The 16352-nt window shown below is 38.8% G+C and overlaps 1 protein-coding gene across 7 annotated transcripts in view; it reads left to right on the top strand.

Moving 5' to 3' along the window:
- Positions 1-3122: 3122 nt before the first annotated feature.
- LOC123772978 (uncharacterized) overlaps positions 3123-16352 on the top strand; it is a 36612-nt gene continuing 23382 nt past the window's right edge. For 2 of the 7 annotated variants that reach the window (XM_069315318.1, XM_069315316.1), the window contains exon 1: positions 6317-6366. Coding sequence is in view for 3 of the 7 variants with exons in the window: in XM_069315312.1 (XP_069171413.1) it covers positions 5625-5662; positions 6304-6361 (96 nt within the window). In the remaining 4 variants the exon portion in view is untranslated. Of the gene's footprint in view, positions 3262-5609; positions 5663-6303; positions 6367-10316; positions 10447-16352 lie in introns of those variants that run through there. The other 5 variants (XM_069315314.1, XM_045766412.2, XM_069315312.1 and 2 more) reach the window with 5 other exon arrangements.

Raw genomic sequence — 16352 nt, 5'->3', positions numbered from 1 at the left:
TACAGATATGGGAAAGCTCGCCCCTTCGTGTGATCACAATATTCTAAGATGGATCACAATTATAGGAATCCATGTAAAGGATCAGGATAATGATGACTTTCTTGATTACTCTTGAATAGACTATCATGGAATGAAAAATAAATTGCAAAACACTTCCTAGAGGGAGTTAATAGGTGGTCAAGTTTTGAAGCATCATGGAAAATAAAAAAAAAAGGTGATTGCTGAATTTGTTCTAAAATATGTCCCAAGAAGAAGAAACAAAAGAAAGATAACTATATGGATTACACAGGCGGTAGAAAAGTTCAAATAACTAAGTAGAATCTCTGGATAAGGTATCAATCCACAAAGAACAACAAAGATTATGATATGCAAAGAAGGGCTTCAAATTCAGCCACACAGGAAATCAGATCAGTCAAAAGAAACTTCGAAAGAAAACGATAAAAACACAAAGAAAGATCCAATGTCTTTATAAGAAGTAAACCCAAAACAAAGGACTCGGTAGCACCTTTAAGAGATGAGACCAACCAAGTTATAATAGACGTAATACATATAATACGATGGCAGCAAACGCTCTGAACGAATACTTTACATCAGTGTCCACATTAGAGAGATTAGACAACATCCCAATACCCCACACAAATGTCTAAAGCAGGCGAAGGGAAGGAATTAAGTGATATTCCCATAACGTGATATTATCAGGTAGAGCACTGACAAACTACAATTGAAGAATCTAAAAATGATTACATTATAAATTATAACATTTACTATGTATAAAATTATAATTATAAATTATTATCTAAAAAATTATATATTATAAAATAAACAAAATTAATTAAAAGATTCTAAAGCTCCTGTGAAAGGAATTCAATCCAAAGTTGTAAAGGAACTGAACTGTGTCTAGTACTGAAACGCCTTTTCAGAAAATCTCTGGACCAAGGGACAGCTCCCCTAGAATGGAATTATGAAAGTTTCACACTTACTAAAAAAAAAAAGGCATAAGGAACTCAGATGAAGACTACCGTCTCATCAGCCTGACTTCGCATATCTATCTGCAAGCTCACGGAGAGAATGCTAGGGGGCAAGAAATAATTCACCATCTCATTGTGAACAATCTAATAAAATCAACGCAACATGGATTTGTTAAATATAAATCTTTCCTTAACATTTTTGGAAACGGTAACCAGCTATTCAAAAAACTTTCTGTAGATGTGGTATACATGGACTTCGCTAAAGCTTTTAATAACGTACCACATGAAAGGCTAGCAAAAATATTACAAGCACATAGAAAAAATAGTTGAATCTTATAGAATGGATAAAATAATGGTTAAAACAAATGAAGGAAAGTGTCCTTAATGGGAATAAATCAGCCTGGAGGAATGTAGTGAGTGGCGTACCGCAAGGTACCATATTGGGGGCAGCCCTTTTTGTCATGTACATCAATGCCATAGATGAGAATATTACAAACTACATTATCAAATGTGCAGATGGCATTAAGATACTTTTGGCAAAGTAGGTACCATAAAGATACTTATAGTAAAGTAGGAAACGAAAATTATATTGAAACCTTACAAAGATCTACATGATTTTTTTTTGTTCGCGGATATTAAATTTTTTGATGGCAGAATTGGATTTTTTGTTATTAACAAGCTTAGGTATACACAGCAATGTGCTCCTACCCTATTCTATATGAAAAATTACACAGTGTAGAAAAAAACTAGCTATAAGTTCATCTAACATTCCATCTCACAGGATGGTTAGTCATACATGGAATTAGGAGAGAAAATACCGGCCTCAATACAAACAAATTAATTAAATTTTACTAAATAATAACTTCATGATTTTTATTAGAGATGAGCACTGAATCATGGAAATATTATATTATGATTGTTTTTTACCAGTTTCTATAAGGTTCCTCGCAAATAATGTCTTTTTTTGGGGATTTGGAATTTTGTAGTTGGCGGATTTTTTTGTGGATTTATATTTTTTGTTGGTGGATTTGGATATTTTGTTGGAGGATTTGTTATATTTTTTTGTTGGCGGTTTTTATTTTTTTCCGGATTTGGATTATTTTGTTGGCGGATTTGTTTTTCGTTAGTTTTGTTATTTTTTGTTGAATATCCCCTTTGTTATGCCCATTCATCCACTTGTACAGTTCAATCGTGTCACCCTTAACTAGAGAAAAAAAAAATCACCCATAACGTTTCGCTTTTCTAGAGAATGTAAATTAATGTAAATTGCAGTGGTTTACCCATTTGCAACAAATGTACATTAGGTATGTTTATAGTCATAGTAGGCCTACATAGGGAGCTTCTTCCTATGTATCAACCCTGGTTTTGTGCCCTGGAAAGGCCTCTCTCCAGGGCGCAACTCCATGGGCTCCTAAAACTGATATATGCCTACATATGATTGTTTTTTTTTTATAGTTACAAGTCAATGACAATTATGGGCTCAGGAACTGCTGAACACCAAAATTAATTTAGTTTAGTTTCGTGCATTTCCTATGCATCATTTATCTAAGCGAGGCAGTGTTGCCTAGGTATGTGTAAATAAAGAAATTCAACTCCATCTGTAACATTAGTCAGTGAGGTAGTCGAGGAGTTACTCTATATGAAGTACTCTGAGGTACTCTGTGTGATACTCTATGAGGTACTCTATGAGATACTTACTCTAAGATCCTCTATGAAGTACTCTATGAGATACTGTACTCTGAGGTACTCTGAGATACGCTATGAGGTACTCTATGAGGTACTCTATGATATACTTTCCGAGGTACTCTATGAGGTACTCTATGATATACTTTCCGAGGTACTCTATGAGGTACTCTGATATACTCTGATATACTCTATGAGATATTCTATGAGGTACTCTACACAGGAGCGGATTAGGCTGCCACAAGTGGCGTCTCAGAATGTTTGGTAATATGTTTATTGTTTGTGATGTGTGTATATATATGTATTAACACGATGTACTGAACGGGGGGAGAATAGCTTGAGCTACTTCATCCCTTTGTGTGTATTTTACCTCAATAAACTTATTTCAATTTCAATTTCAGGTGGCGTCATCTGGAGGCGTCTGGCAGCGTCACTGGGGTCCGCGCTGCCACCTGCTCCCCGTAGACCACCAGTTGGTCTCGTGGCACGGTAGGGTGCGGGTGTTATGCCCTTGTTCTCTGCTATAGTCATCTTTTTATACCGTCATATAGAGATATTAGCTGAAGTTAATTTGCTATTGACCTTTACTCAGTAATTTACGTAGACTAAGGTAACCGCACAATGCTTATATAAGTTACTGTTTTGGAGGGTGGGATAGCTTCAAGACGAGGGTAGAATCAATTATAGAATTGTAAATACTGTATAAATGTGCCTTTAATAGCTAGAACTAGAAATTCACACTACTTTGTCTAGTAAACAAATTCAGATTTGCCTAACAGCGAGATTATATTTGAAATATGAATTACTGACAGGTTAGGTTTGGCCAATTTTTGTTTTTTTGATAAAAAATGTCGAGTCGTAAAATAAGACGAATAACTTCATTCCGCATGAGAAATATTTTGGACAAATTTAATATTTTTAGAAAATTCGGCTTGTTAGGCCATATTTTCCACAGGTCATACCTGTGGTCATGCCTCTATATCTGTGGGTGGTTCTCTGTACCTGTGGCCATGCCTCTATACCTGTGGCTGGGCCTCTATACCTGTGGCTGGGCCTCTATACCTGTGGCCGGTCCTCTGTACCTGTGGCCGGTCCTCTGTACCTGTGGCCGGTCCTCTGTGCCTGTGGCCGGACCTCTGTACCTGTGGCCGGACCTCTGTACCTGTGGCCATGCCTCTATACCTGTAGCCGGACCTCTGTATCTGTGGCCGGACCTCTGTATCTTCTATACCTGTGGCCGGACCTCTGTACCTTCTATACCTGTGGCCGGACCTCTGTACCTTCTATACCTGTGGCCGGACCTCTGTACCTTCTATACCTGTGGCCGGACCTCTGTACCTTCTATACCTGTGGCCGGACCTCTGTACCTTCTATACCTGTGGCCGGACCTCTGTACCTTCTATACCTGTGGCCGGACCTCTGTACCTTCTGTACCTGTGGCCGGACCTCTGTACCTTCTATACCTGTGGCCGGACCTCTGTACCTTCTATACCTGTGGCCGGACCTCTGTACCTTCTATACCTGTGGCCGGACCTCTGTACCTTCTATACCTGTGGCCGGACCTCTGTACCTTCTATACCTGTGGCCGGACCTCTGTACCAGTTGCCGGACCTCTATACCTGTGACAAGACCTCTGTACCTGTAGCCGGGCTTCTTTACTTAAATATATGCTGAATATATATGTGGTTATGTCCCTATATTTATATATATGGTCGTCTACATGTCTATGACCATCCAGGGCTGGTTTCCCGGGCCCATGAGTTCCCCCCCCCCCGCCCATCATATTTTAAATAAAACGGGCGTCATATCCTCAAATCAATCGGCTAACTGTGTATGTATATATGTATACGTATGTATGTGTACATGTGTGTGGGAAAACGTTGCAGACATATGCACGTATATATAGATGTGTATACGCGTATAATACAGGCCCAGGACATGAGCTTGGTATACATATTCGAAAAACGTGTGTGCAATATATGGGAATAAATGCAAGAAAACGAACAAAGTCGAGTCAATCTGCAATCGTCTCGTATACCTGTGTTATTAATTAGTTGTTCAAAGCACAGCAGTGACATTAAAGTTCCATATATTATATCATATAAACTATATCAGGAAATATTTGTAGAGCATGATAGGAAAATATGGGGTGGTAGGGGTGTTGTGGTATAGTAGTTTTTATTATTATTATTATTATTTTCTACAACAGACGTGACCACACATTTATAATGCTAACCAGCATATATACATTTTGCTCTGTCCTCCATGGACAGGGTGAGAGATTTGTCATGCAGTTCAGGGATTTATTGAACAATCAGGTATAGTAGTGCGTATGTGAGCGTCGAGGTGAACTAACATGATGCAACTCTGGCAGTAGGCGGAGCAGCCAGTGACGTGACGTCACTTCTGTTGCGACTTTGGCAACACGTATTACCATTATTGGTATTATTAGCTGCATAATATATTATAGCATATCAGATATGTTATGTAATTAATTTTGTTATGAGAACTTTGGAAGTATATCGTAAGCGGATTTGGATTTGATTTGATTGTTGCGGCATTTGGGTGATGAAACGTTTCCGTCTTCATAAAGTTTTCCTGTGAACTGTCAGTCACACCAGCAGTAGTCTTCGGTATATTTTTATTCCATGTGAGTTTATAAAAGTCACATAGTGATACTGATACGTCAGTTTTTTTTAGTTATTCGAAGGAAGAAACAAATTTAGTTTTAATATTGAGTGTGCCGCCGAAAGCTGCTTCAGCTGTCAGTTGTTTTCCGGAAATGATGGCTCATGTAACTCGGATTCGTTTTTGACTCATAATCGAAAATTCAGGGTTGGAATCCCGGGCGTTCGATTAAGTTCACCTAGCAGTAAATAGGTACCTGGGAGTTAGACAGCTTCTACGGGCTGCTTCCTGGGGGATGTATAACAAAAAAGGAGGCCTTGTCGAGGACCGGGCCGCGGGGACGCTATGCCCCAAAATTATCTTAAGATAACCTCAAGAAGATGGTAATATGTATATTTATTTATTTATATATATACAATAAGGTACATTGGGGGTTAACAGAGAACATAGATATTAAGTTGAATTTACATTCTTGTAAAGCCACTAGCACGCATAGCGTTTCGGGTAAGTCCTTAAACTAACAGATAATTTTTAAATAATTCACAGTAAAATTGACAAAAATATATTTACAGGTACTTTAAAGCTTTACTTTACAAGTACAGATAATTTTAAGTAGAATAATTACAATAAAATTGACCAAAAATGTTTACAGGTACATTGCAAGAAATTTTGACACAAAAGCAAATTAGAATAATACACAATAATTACAATACACAATAATGAACAAGCATTACTAGGTACACACATTTTATATATTATATATAAAGTATATTTTATTTACGTAATAGTTATTCTTTTTGACACACTGAAGAATGTCGGTTATTTTCATCATTTGTGTTGCTAGTACAGTATTAATTTAATAATTTGTCCATACATTATCTCTCTCTTGAACACCAAGCTTAAAACATGGTCACATTTGTCTAATCTTTAGTTTTATTTATATATTCATTTCTATGCTTAATTATTTTGTTTTAATTTTAAAAACTAATGTTTAATACTATTTCTTGTTATAATATACCAACAGGAGATGGTGCAAGCCGCCAGGAACACGGATGCAAAATAGTGATCGGTCGCAGAGTCACGTACGGTATTGCTCTCATATTGTTCTTAAAAATTCATTCCTCTCTCTTTAATACCTTCTATTTGGTCTTAAAATAAAGGAATAATGTTTTATGAAACTGTAGTTCATGACTTAAAAAAAAACTAAATGTTATGATACAGTTTGTGTTGCCTTCAAGGCAGTTGGTAACATGTTTGCACCATGATGACGCAAGGTGTTGCTGATCCAGGAATACGTTCTTGTGACTTTAGAGTGCGTGGCTATTTAGTAGTTTATGTAGATCTGATACACACACATTAATAGAGCATAATTGAAAATGTGTGTTTTTTTTTAAGTTTAAAGGCTTACTTCCCCAAGGATGGCAATATAGGCTTCAAGGCTCGGTGCCTCTTGATAATTACTTTTCTCAAGATCATTTATTAATGCCTCAAATTATCTTACTTTATCGCTTGCTAGTATTAAAATCATCTTTAAAAACGGTTCAAAACTCATTATATATAATATACATTTAAGTAAACTACTAATCTTGGCGGGTTTGTGTTGGTAATTTGTAAACCATTTTTGGGTACATTAAGCCTGTTAGGCTTACCGGAGTCGAATCTGGGCACAGCACAAGAATATCTTCCAATACTCCTGAGTGTATGAACAAATTACAGAGCTCAAAGTACATCATGGTGGTGTAACATTGTCACAGGATGACTGAGTTACACCATCTCCGCCTCTCGCCTCACTCTCGTATTAGGCCTAACAATCCCCAAAATGAGTTTCACAGTATGACGCAACAAGGCAGGAACTAAATCTGTCATTAAGGCAGACTTAAGTTTGTCTATGCGATCTTTCGCACAAAATGCTATCGTGCATCTTATTTTGTACAACTTTGCTCTGACTGTATGCAATTTCATTTTGTTTGATCTATTTGTTATCTTTGCAACATACCACACCCACAGATACATCCAATAATCATTGTGACTCAGTAACATGACTCAACTTTATATAATCATTATGTGGACCACGTATTGCGACTCAGTGTTGGACCTGCAGATAAAGAGTTCTAAGCTGTATGCAGTTGCTTGTGTATTTTGGTGAGTTCTGTTACCAGGTCAAGTGAGAGTTGAAGCCTCACACTGCTTTAGTGCGCTGGAGCAGGAAGATTGCTGTGCCTATCAAAATATCACCCTAGCCAATGGCTGCTACTGTTAGAACGGTCGTCCAACCAGTTACTGGAAAGATCATTAGTGTTTAACTTGACTGAGTGAAGTTAAGTGCTTAAGTACTCAGTACTCAGTTAAGACTGAGTACATCATCTTGTAAATAGTGTACTTATCATTCACTACACATCACTGACACTTAATGATAGCTTTGCCCAACCACTTGGGGTGGACGGTAGAGTGACAGTCTTGCTTCATACAGGTCGGCGTTCAATCCCAGACCGTCCAAGTGGTTGGGCACCATTCCTTGGCCCCCCGTCCCATCCCAAATCCTTATCCTGACCCCTTCCAAGTGCTATATAGTCGTAGTGGCTTGGCTCATTCTCCTGATAAAATTCCTTAATGATAGCTAGTGTCAGGCTCAATTACTGTTAGCTTTAGTTCGTGTCGCTGTTATGAACTTTATCCTGAAATTAAATTTGTATTTTATTGTTGGCATTATATAAATATTAGTTGTACTTTACATGTTTTGTAATGTACCCCCATATCTTCCGTGTCGGCGGTGGCAAGAGTCACACCTACATTATAATGGGTTCAGGAACTGAACCTCATTACACAGAGAGATCACACTAACGTGATGCATCAAATGAACAAATCCACAAGGGCCGTGACGAGGATTCGAACCTGCGTCTGGGGGCATCCCAGACACTGCCTTAATCGCTGCAACCCGTTCTCGCAAATTTAATAAGTCAATATTGACTTATTAAATATGTGCATAGGTGACATACTTAACATAATAGATACCCTTAAAAAGTACGAAGCAATAAGATGCTTATCTTAAGATACTAACAAGGTTAGGTAAGGTCGGTGTTTTCTATGTGAGCTACGACAGGGTTAAAAGGGTTGAAACCGAAGTTCTACTGAACTTACTGGATCCTGTAGCCTCTCCGAGGCACAAACCAGGATTTTACACAACCCCCCCCCCCCCCCCTTGCACCCAAGGTATGTCAATAGGCCTGGTTTCAACCCTTTTAACCCTGTCGTAGCTCAATCGATTAAGGCAGTGTCTGGGATGCTCCCGGACGCAGGTTCGAATCCTCGTCACGGCCCTTGTGGATTTGTTCACTGAACCTTAATACTCTTTACACTTCGCAAATTACATTTGATATTACTACTTTACCAGCAGTAGGAAAACTTGAGATACTTTGCTAGGAATTTTGATAATAAACGGGGTTCACAAATTCTTCACCCCGTTATGAACCTAGTAAATTCAGTAGCACAGGTTACCTTGCATTGATTTCGGGGATCAACGTCTCCGATATCCGGTCTCTGAGCAGGCACTGGAGGTACCAGGTACAGGAATGATCTGAAAACAGTTTGTTGTGATTAATAATACAACAAATAGTTTTTTCTTGACCTGGCAGACTATCCACTACGGGCATAATGTCACTAGTGAAGGAAAATGCAATGGGTTTGTTGTGGAAAACTAAATCTCCAGTTACTGTTATCTTGAGATGATTTCGGGGCTTTAGTGTCCCCGCGGCCCGGTCCTCGACCAGGCCTCCACCCCCAGGAAGCAGCCCGTGACAGCTGACTAACTCCCAGGTACCTATTTACTGCTAGGTAACAGGGGCATTCAGGGTCAAAGAAACTTTGCCCATTTGTTTCTGCCTCGTGCGGGAATCGAACCCGCGCCACAGAATTACGAGTCCTGCGTGCTATCCACCAGGCTACGAGGCCCCATTGAGAGGCTGTAGAGACAGTTTTGGGACAAATGGCAGAAAAGTTCACCATCAATAGCAATAACTCTGGTAATGGGTGATCAAAATTGAAGAAAATGACAGTGCTACATTAGAAAACAATCGCCCACAGGATGGGTATGGGCCCACTACTATTCATAGGATGGGTATAGATCCAGTACCACTCAGAGGATAGGCACGAGGTCCAATACCGCTCACAGGATCGGTATCGGGCGCATAATTAATTAACTAAATCAAAATGACCGAAAATTGAATCCGACTTCTCAGTGTATCGAGGTTCAACTCGGGAGTTGAACCCTGAGTTTTGTTGATCACTGATGTAAGGTTTAGATTTGTCACGTGACTTTATAAGTATAGGTGCATATATAATTACACAGGAATATACACATGAAAATGTGCACGTGCTTGTGCTTGACGACGTACACACTGCGTTTACTTTGATCCTGAGCTATGTTGAAGAATATACCTGCAGGTTGGTGAGCAAGGAAGAGTATTGGCCTTAATAAGCCTGCGCGAAACGGTATGCGTGCTAATGGCTTTACAAGAATGTAAAACTTCAATGCTCTGTACTCTCATAAACCCAATGTACCTTGTATATAAATAAATAAATAAATAAAATAAATACATTAACACCTATGGTGCTGATCAGCAACACTGTCCGGTGAACGACCCCAAGCGTTTTGTTGTGTTGTTTTATATTCAGCTACTCTGAACAAAATGTTCCAAGCAGCACGGGCTATGGTGAGCCCGTCGTACACACCTGGTACAGGAGATGCACCCCCAGGTATTTTACCTATCAGTGACTATGGACAAGTGAGACTTAGTTCCTTATGCCCCGTCTACTAGCCTTGAAATGTCCTCAGTGCAGGATGCCAGACACAGCTGTTGTCGTGAGCGACACTTAATAAGTAGTATCATACTCTTGTAGTCAATAAGTATATAGGTTTGCTCTTAACGAATAATATCATCAGGCAGGTGTAAATAAATGTCTGGGATGCGAATCATGGTTTAACTGTTTTTACCGCTGTTATACACGTAATAGTCAGGTTGGGCTAGGCTAGAGGCTCCGCCAGCTCCATCTCTCGCTCTCGCAAGTGTTCAGTGGTGGTGCAACTGGACAGTGAACGCCCCGGTCTCTCCCTCGTACCGTAGCCGTGTACCGTACCGAGATGGTTTCTTACTCTGTCGTCATCAGAAAGGTACAGTAGTCTGTTATTCAAATGGTCAAAAAGTGACTTGATCTGATTTTGTCTGAAAGTTGTCATTTATGAAGTTTGCTGAAAATTGTACGTGACGTATTTAATGACATTGGTTATACAAACAAGTTGACCAGACTACACTAGAAGGTGAGGGGACGACGACGTTTCGGTCCATCCTGGACCATTCTCAAGTCACAATCGACTTGAGAATGGTCCAGGACGGACCGAAACGTCGTCGTCCCTTCACCTTCTAGTGTGTAGTCTGGTCAACTTACTTTAGCCACGTTATTGTAACTCATCATCTGTTATACAAACAATTTTCATTGACACAAATCAATTTAAAAATAAGGTCTATTAGTGAACAAATTAGTGTATTCAACGCAGTAAAGGAATAAAAAGGCAAAGAAGAAAAGTGTTGTTAGTCATATATTATTATACACCCTTAACCTATCCTACGAGGGTCCAGGAAAGGTTACAAAGGCACATATTATAATAAGCTATGACTACTGCTAGCTCTGTTTTAACGTGGTTCATATATTATGCAGCCTATACCCATCTTGTGAACGCTCCTTACGAGGACGTAAGAATAATAATAAGAATGAATAAATCATGTTAATGTGATTTCTCTGGGTAATAATAATACTAATAATAATACCGGTAATAATAATAATACTTCTTTTACTGCTATTATTATTATTATTATTATTATTATTATTATTATTATTATTATTATTATTATTATTATTAATTTTTGTTTTGAAAAATATTGATACTCATCTCTTTATGCTCTTATACAACTTAAATTAACTCTAGTCTCAACCACTTGGGCTGGACGGCAGAGCGACGGTCTGGTTTCATGCAGGTCGGCGTTCAATCCCCGACCGTGATTGTGTGACCCAACTTTATCATGCTCTACTGTGACTCAACTTTCCCATGTTCTAGTGTGACAACTTCACCATGCTCTAATATGGCAACTTTACCATGCTCTAATATGACAACTTTACCATGCTCTAATATGACAACTTTACATTGCTCTAATATGACAACTTCACATTGCTCTAATATGACAACTTTACCATTCTCTAATATGACAAACTTCACCATGCTCTAATATGACAAACTTCACCATGCTCTAATATGGCAACTTTACCATTCTCTAATATGACAAACTTCACCATGCTCTAATATGACAAACTTCACCATGCTCTAATATGACAACTTCACCATGCTCTAATATGGCAACTTTACCATTCTCTAATATGACAAACTTCACCATGCTCTAATATGACAAACTTCACCATGCTCTAATATGACAAACTTCACCATGCTCTAATATGGCAACTTTACCATTCTCTAATATGACAAACTTCACCATGCTCTAATATGACAAACTTTACCATGCTCTAATATGACAACTTCACCATGCTCTAATATGACAACTTCACCATGCTCTAATATGACAACTTCACCATGCTCTAATATGACAAACTTTACCATGCTCTAATATGACAACTTCACCATGTTCTGGTCATTCTAGTGTGTGTCCCTACTATCTCCCGCCTCATTACATTTTTAACTGAATCGACCAGTGGAAATTTTGGGATATTAGTGGAAATTAAAGCACTGTTGATATTGATGTTTATGGGCATCGGCCTCGATAAAGTAGGTGGGTTGTTTAGGGTTTTAGGTTCGAACGTTTATGAATAGGTAAACGATTTGCATTTTGTTTAGCGTAACATTGTGAGAACGGGCAGTATCCATGACTGCAGTATGGACTACAGTATCCATGACTGCAGTATGGACTACAGTATCCATGACTGCAGTATGGACTACAGTATCCATGACTGCAGTATCCATGACTGCAGCATCCATGGCTGTAGCATCCATGGCCGCAGCATCCATGGCTGCAGCATCCATGGCTGCAGCATCCATGACTGCAGCATCCATGATTGCCTCATCCACATCCCTCCAGAGCTTGGTCGGTTTATCAAGTGCACTTCCCGCTAGTCTCAGCAACATCCGCCACGAGCTTCCTATTCCCACCTCTCTTTTCTCACCCTGTTTATCTTAATCTCTTGCCTTGTCTCCTTACACCCACAGCATGTCATCCCTTATCAGTTGACTTTTGATTAGCGTCCATAATGAACCTTCCAGGCATATCTTCTTCCAGCAGGGTAGCAGTTGAGAGGCGTGTGGGCGGAAGTTGATGCTAACCTTGGAGGGTAGAAATAGCCAAAGGTACTCTATTCCTTTGAGGTGTATTTTCTTGTCTCAATAAACATACTTAAACTTGATGCTATCGTCTTGGAAGTTTGTTGACTATCACAAAGCAACTGATGCGAGGAAAAAATATATATATGAAAGAAATAGGCCAATGTAGACGAGGAGTCACAATAACGTGGCTGAAATATGTTGACCAAACTACACACTAGAAAGTGAAGGGACGACGACGTTTCGGTCCGTCCTGGACAATATCAAGTGGATTGTGAATGGTCCTGGACGGACCGAAACGTCTTCGTCCCTTCACTTTCTAGTGTGTGGTTTGGTCAACAAATAGGCAAATATTCTGCTAGTTATTAGTTAGGTGTTTTTAGGGCATGTACTCCTAATGGAAACTGCACACATTCATCAAAGCCTTATGTTTGAAGACATTAAAGTAAGTTTCATGAAGTTTTTATGCTCAGTACTAGTGAAATCCAGGAAAATTCGGAATACAATAATTATGTTAGATTTTGACAACATATTTTGTATATGAATAAAAGGGATACAGAGTTGAAGAAACATTGCAGCTTATGAAAAGTAAAATGCACGTAAACATTTGATGTCAGATAATATACAAAGGTATTTCACAATCAACTATATTTTAGAATGCTGTAATGTTAACCCTTGTAAATAAAAGGTATAAATTACTATTTATACTGTGCATAATTCAGTAAATAAATAAAATACAGTGGTTCACAACCGAACGATCCCGGGCAACGTTTGGAACGATGGAAACGTTTGGGCAAGTTTTTCTTTCAATTGATGCCTCACTTCACCTTACAACAGTTAGATTCCTGTCGAGGCTACAGACGGTGGCTTTCAGGTAAATGCGGATACATCACACAATTGGGATTTCATTTTGCAAGCCTAAATACAGGTTTCATTTCACTGAAAATGGAAAACCAAGAATCCAGGTTGGCGAGTGTCTCGAAATACTTAATGCCAAGTCTAAGACTATTTGCAGTAACGACTAAAAAGTCTGTTGACCTCATTGGATGACCCCATAGAAATGTGGCTCTTCCTGCCACTCCCGGCTGTTAAATTTGTAGCGTTGCCAGTATTTATATAACTTTTATAACCGCTCTCACCAGTTGAATATATTATTGTGTATTACCATAATACTTTCACACCCGCATATGAAAAAGTCGAACAAATCAGTTCGAGAGATGATAGTGAGGAGCTGTAAAGCACAATCAACACTTGAAGTCAAGCTGCCAGCTGTTGTTGCAACCCTCCTACGGCTTCCCTGAGAAAACATGCCACGGCTCACGGAAGTTAGAGTTGCCTATTAGCCTAATAATGGATTCCCTGTGGTTGGGGTCGGAAAGCCTGTTCAACTTATCACGATGTTCCTAGACCAACGACGGATCTTCCCTGGGATGCAACCCACAGCAGTCACCTAACTAGTCTTTTATAATTACTGCTAGACGAAGAGGCATCAGGTGTAACTATGGATCCGAACATCTCGCACGACCCTAGAATCCGACTGCGCTAGACTTCGCAGCATTAGTACAATGGAAATATACCCGACACTAGCACATGTTAGCACCTACATATGTACCTACAATCATATCAGCTGAACAAATTAAAATGCTAACTCTGCATCCATCCAGACAGTAGCTGTTCGCAAGATGCATCTATATGAGGACTCTGAGCTTGACTGCATAACCAGATTCAAAGACTGTACCTTGGCTGAGGTCCCACTGTATGGCATGGCTGTAAACAGACTTGGCTGCCAGTTTAGAGAAGCTGACACAAGGTTGTGTGGGAGGGGATGCCATCCCAACTATGAGAAATATGTCAGAACTACAAAAACATTTAAATATTTGATTTCTGTAAGCAGTGTTTCTTGTAAACTGGATTTGAGACACTCTTAAAGCTTTTTGTGAACCAAGTATTAGAGTGGCGTTAATGAGGTTTTGAATGTTTCATATTGACATAAAATGCAAGAAAATTAAGAATACAATAATTATGCTACTTGCTGATTCCATTTTTTGTGTGTGGATAGGCAGGCAGGAGGGTTACTCAGTAGACAAAATATTGAAGTTCTTGCGAGGCAGGATCAGGTATAACATTTGGGGTTTAAGGCTCATGCTCGGTGATGACATGGAAAATTGGTTTACTGAGAATTATATAAAATATATATAAATGTAAAAATTTCCCCTGTAAATTAATGTAAATATAATCTCTAAAATTGTAGATCATTTAAATAAAAATAAGTATAACATTTAAGGGTTTAAAGTTCATGCTCTGTGATAATATGAAACACTTGTTTACTGAGAATTATACTACTGTATATGTAATAGAGTATTGCTTTGTAAAATTTAGGTTTGTATGATTTATATTGTATTTTCTTGAATAAAGAAAAAAATTGCAAATATTTGACTCATATTTGGCTATGGCCGTATTCTTGCTTGCTTCAGTGCCTGAAATAATGGCGGAAGGGCTTGAATAAGTACAAAAACGGAGCCATGAGGGTCACTAGGAGCGATTATTGCCGTCAGTGGCTGCTAGTTTATTCTGCATCCCATAATCATCCGGTGAGTGGTCGTGCAAAAGGATTACATAGGGCGGAAAAGTTCTAAAATCAGACCTAATCAGAACTCAGTGGATGTGGTTTGGCAAACCTTCACGTGAACTCCATGTATCATGAAGGGAAAGACATTAACTTTTACAATTTATCTGTACGTGTTATATTTAATTTGAATTAAAAACTATAGTAGCTAGCTGAACACTGTTTGCATTGCAACTGCAGGTTCACATCTCTCAAAATGGACTACTAATGCTGCAGATTCATAATCTTTACCAAGAGGGACAGCCACACTCTGGTATATCACCCCTTTCCAAATTACTAAAATGTAACAATATCTACATTTTTATTTTTTCACATAGTCAATTCTCTTGTAATCTTGCAAGAAGTGAGGACGCATGACAGATTCATAATAATATAATGTATTTGCATGGTGACGATCAGAACGAATGTATATAAACATATATTTTATAAAGTTTAATTTAGTTAATTTAATATGCGCCTCTTACTCATCCTCTTATGGCAGTGGAAAAGTTTACGGATGCACACAATGGGTTCGGGAACTGTACCCCAGAAGTCGTTCAGCTGTAGGTTCAGTTTTAGTTAGTTAAATATATTATGGTCCCCTCTGAATCCATGGGTTAGCGGCAAAAACGTCTGTCACGTTAATGAGCGAGTTGCAGAAAGGTTTCAGTGCCGCAATGGGTTCACGTACTGGAATCCACTGATTTTAAGCTAAGCCATATTCATTCTCTCTGATCATGTTACATATAATTTAAATTTGCTAATCACGCAACTCGTTTTCCCAAGCGTTTTGGGACCTATCCAGGCAAATACGCGCACTACCTTTCCAGTGGCAATGCACGTTCAACTGATGAACAGTAGGCAAAGTTTGGACACTGCCAAGATTTCTCGTAGTACATAATTTCTAATAAAATACTTGCATATTTTGTGTATATTTGTGATAAAAGTTATTACCAAATACTTTAATTTCTTTAAATACAGGTTTAGTTCCTGAATCCCTTGTGCCTCTAGTCGTTCACGGGATAGGTATATAGATTCTTTATTATACACCCCATACCCATCCCGTGGGCGGTGGTATAAATGATTACAG

The sequence above is a fragment of the Procambarus clarkii genome, chromosome 81 (genome assembly GCF_040958095.1).
Source record: "Procambarus clarkii isolate CNS0578487 chromosome 81, FALCON_Pclarkii_2.0, whole genome shotgun sequence".
NCBI lineage: Eukaryota > Metazoa > Arthropoda > Malacostraca > Decapoda > Cambaridae > Procambarus > Procambarus clarkii.
This window is presented reverse-complemented; position numbering and strand designations above follow the sequence as displayed.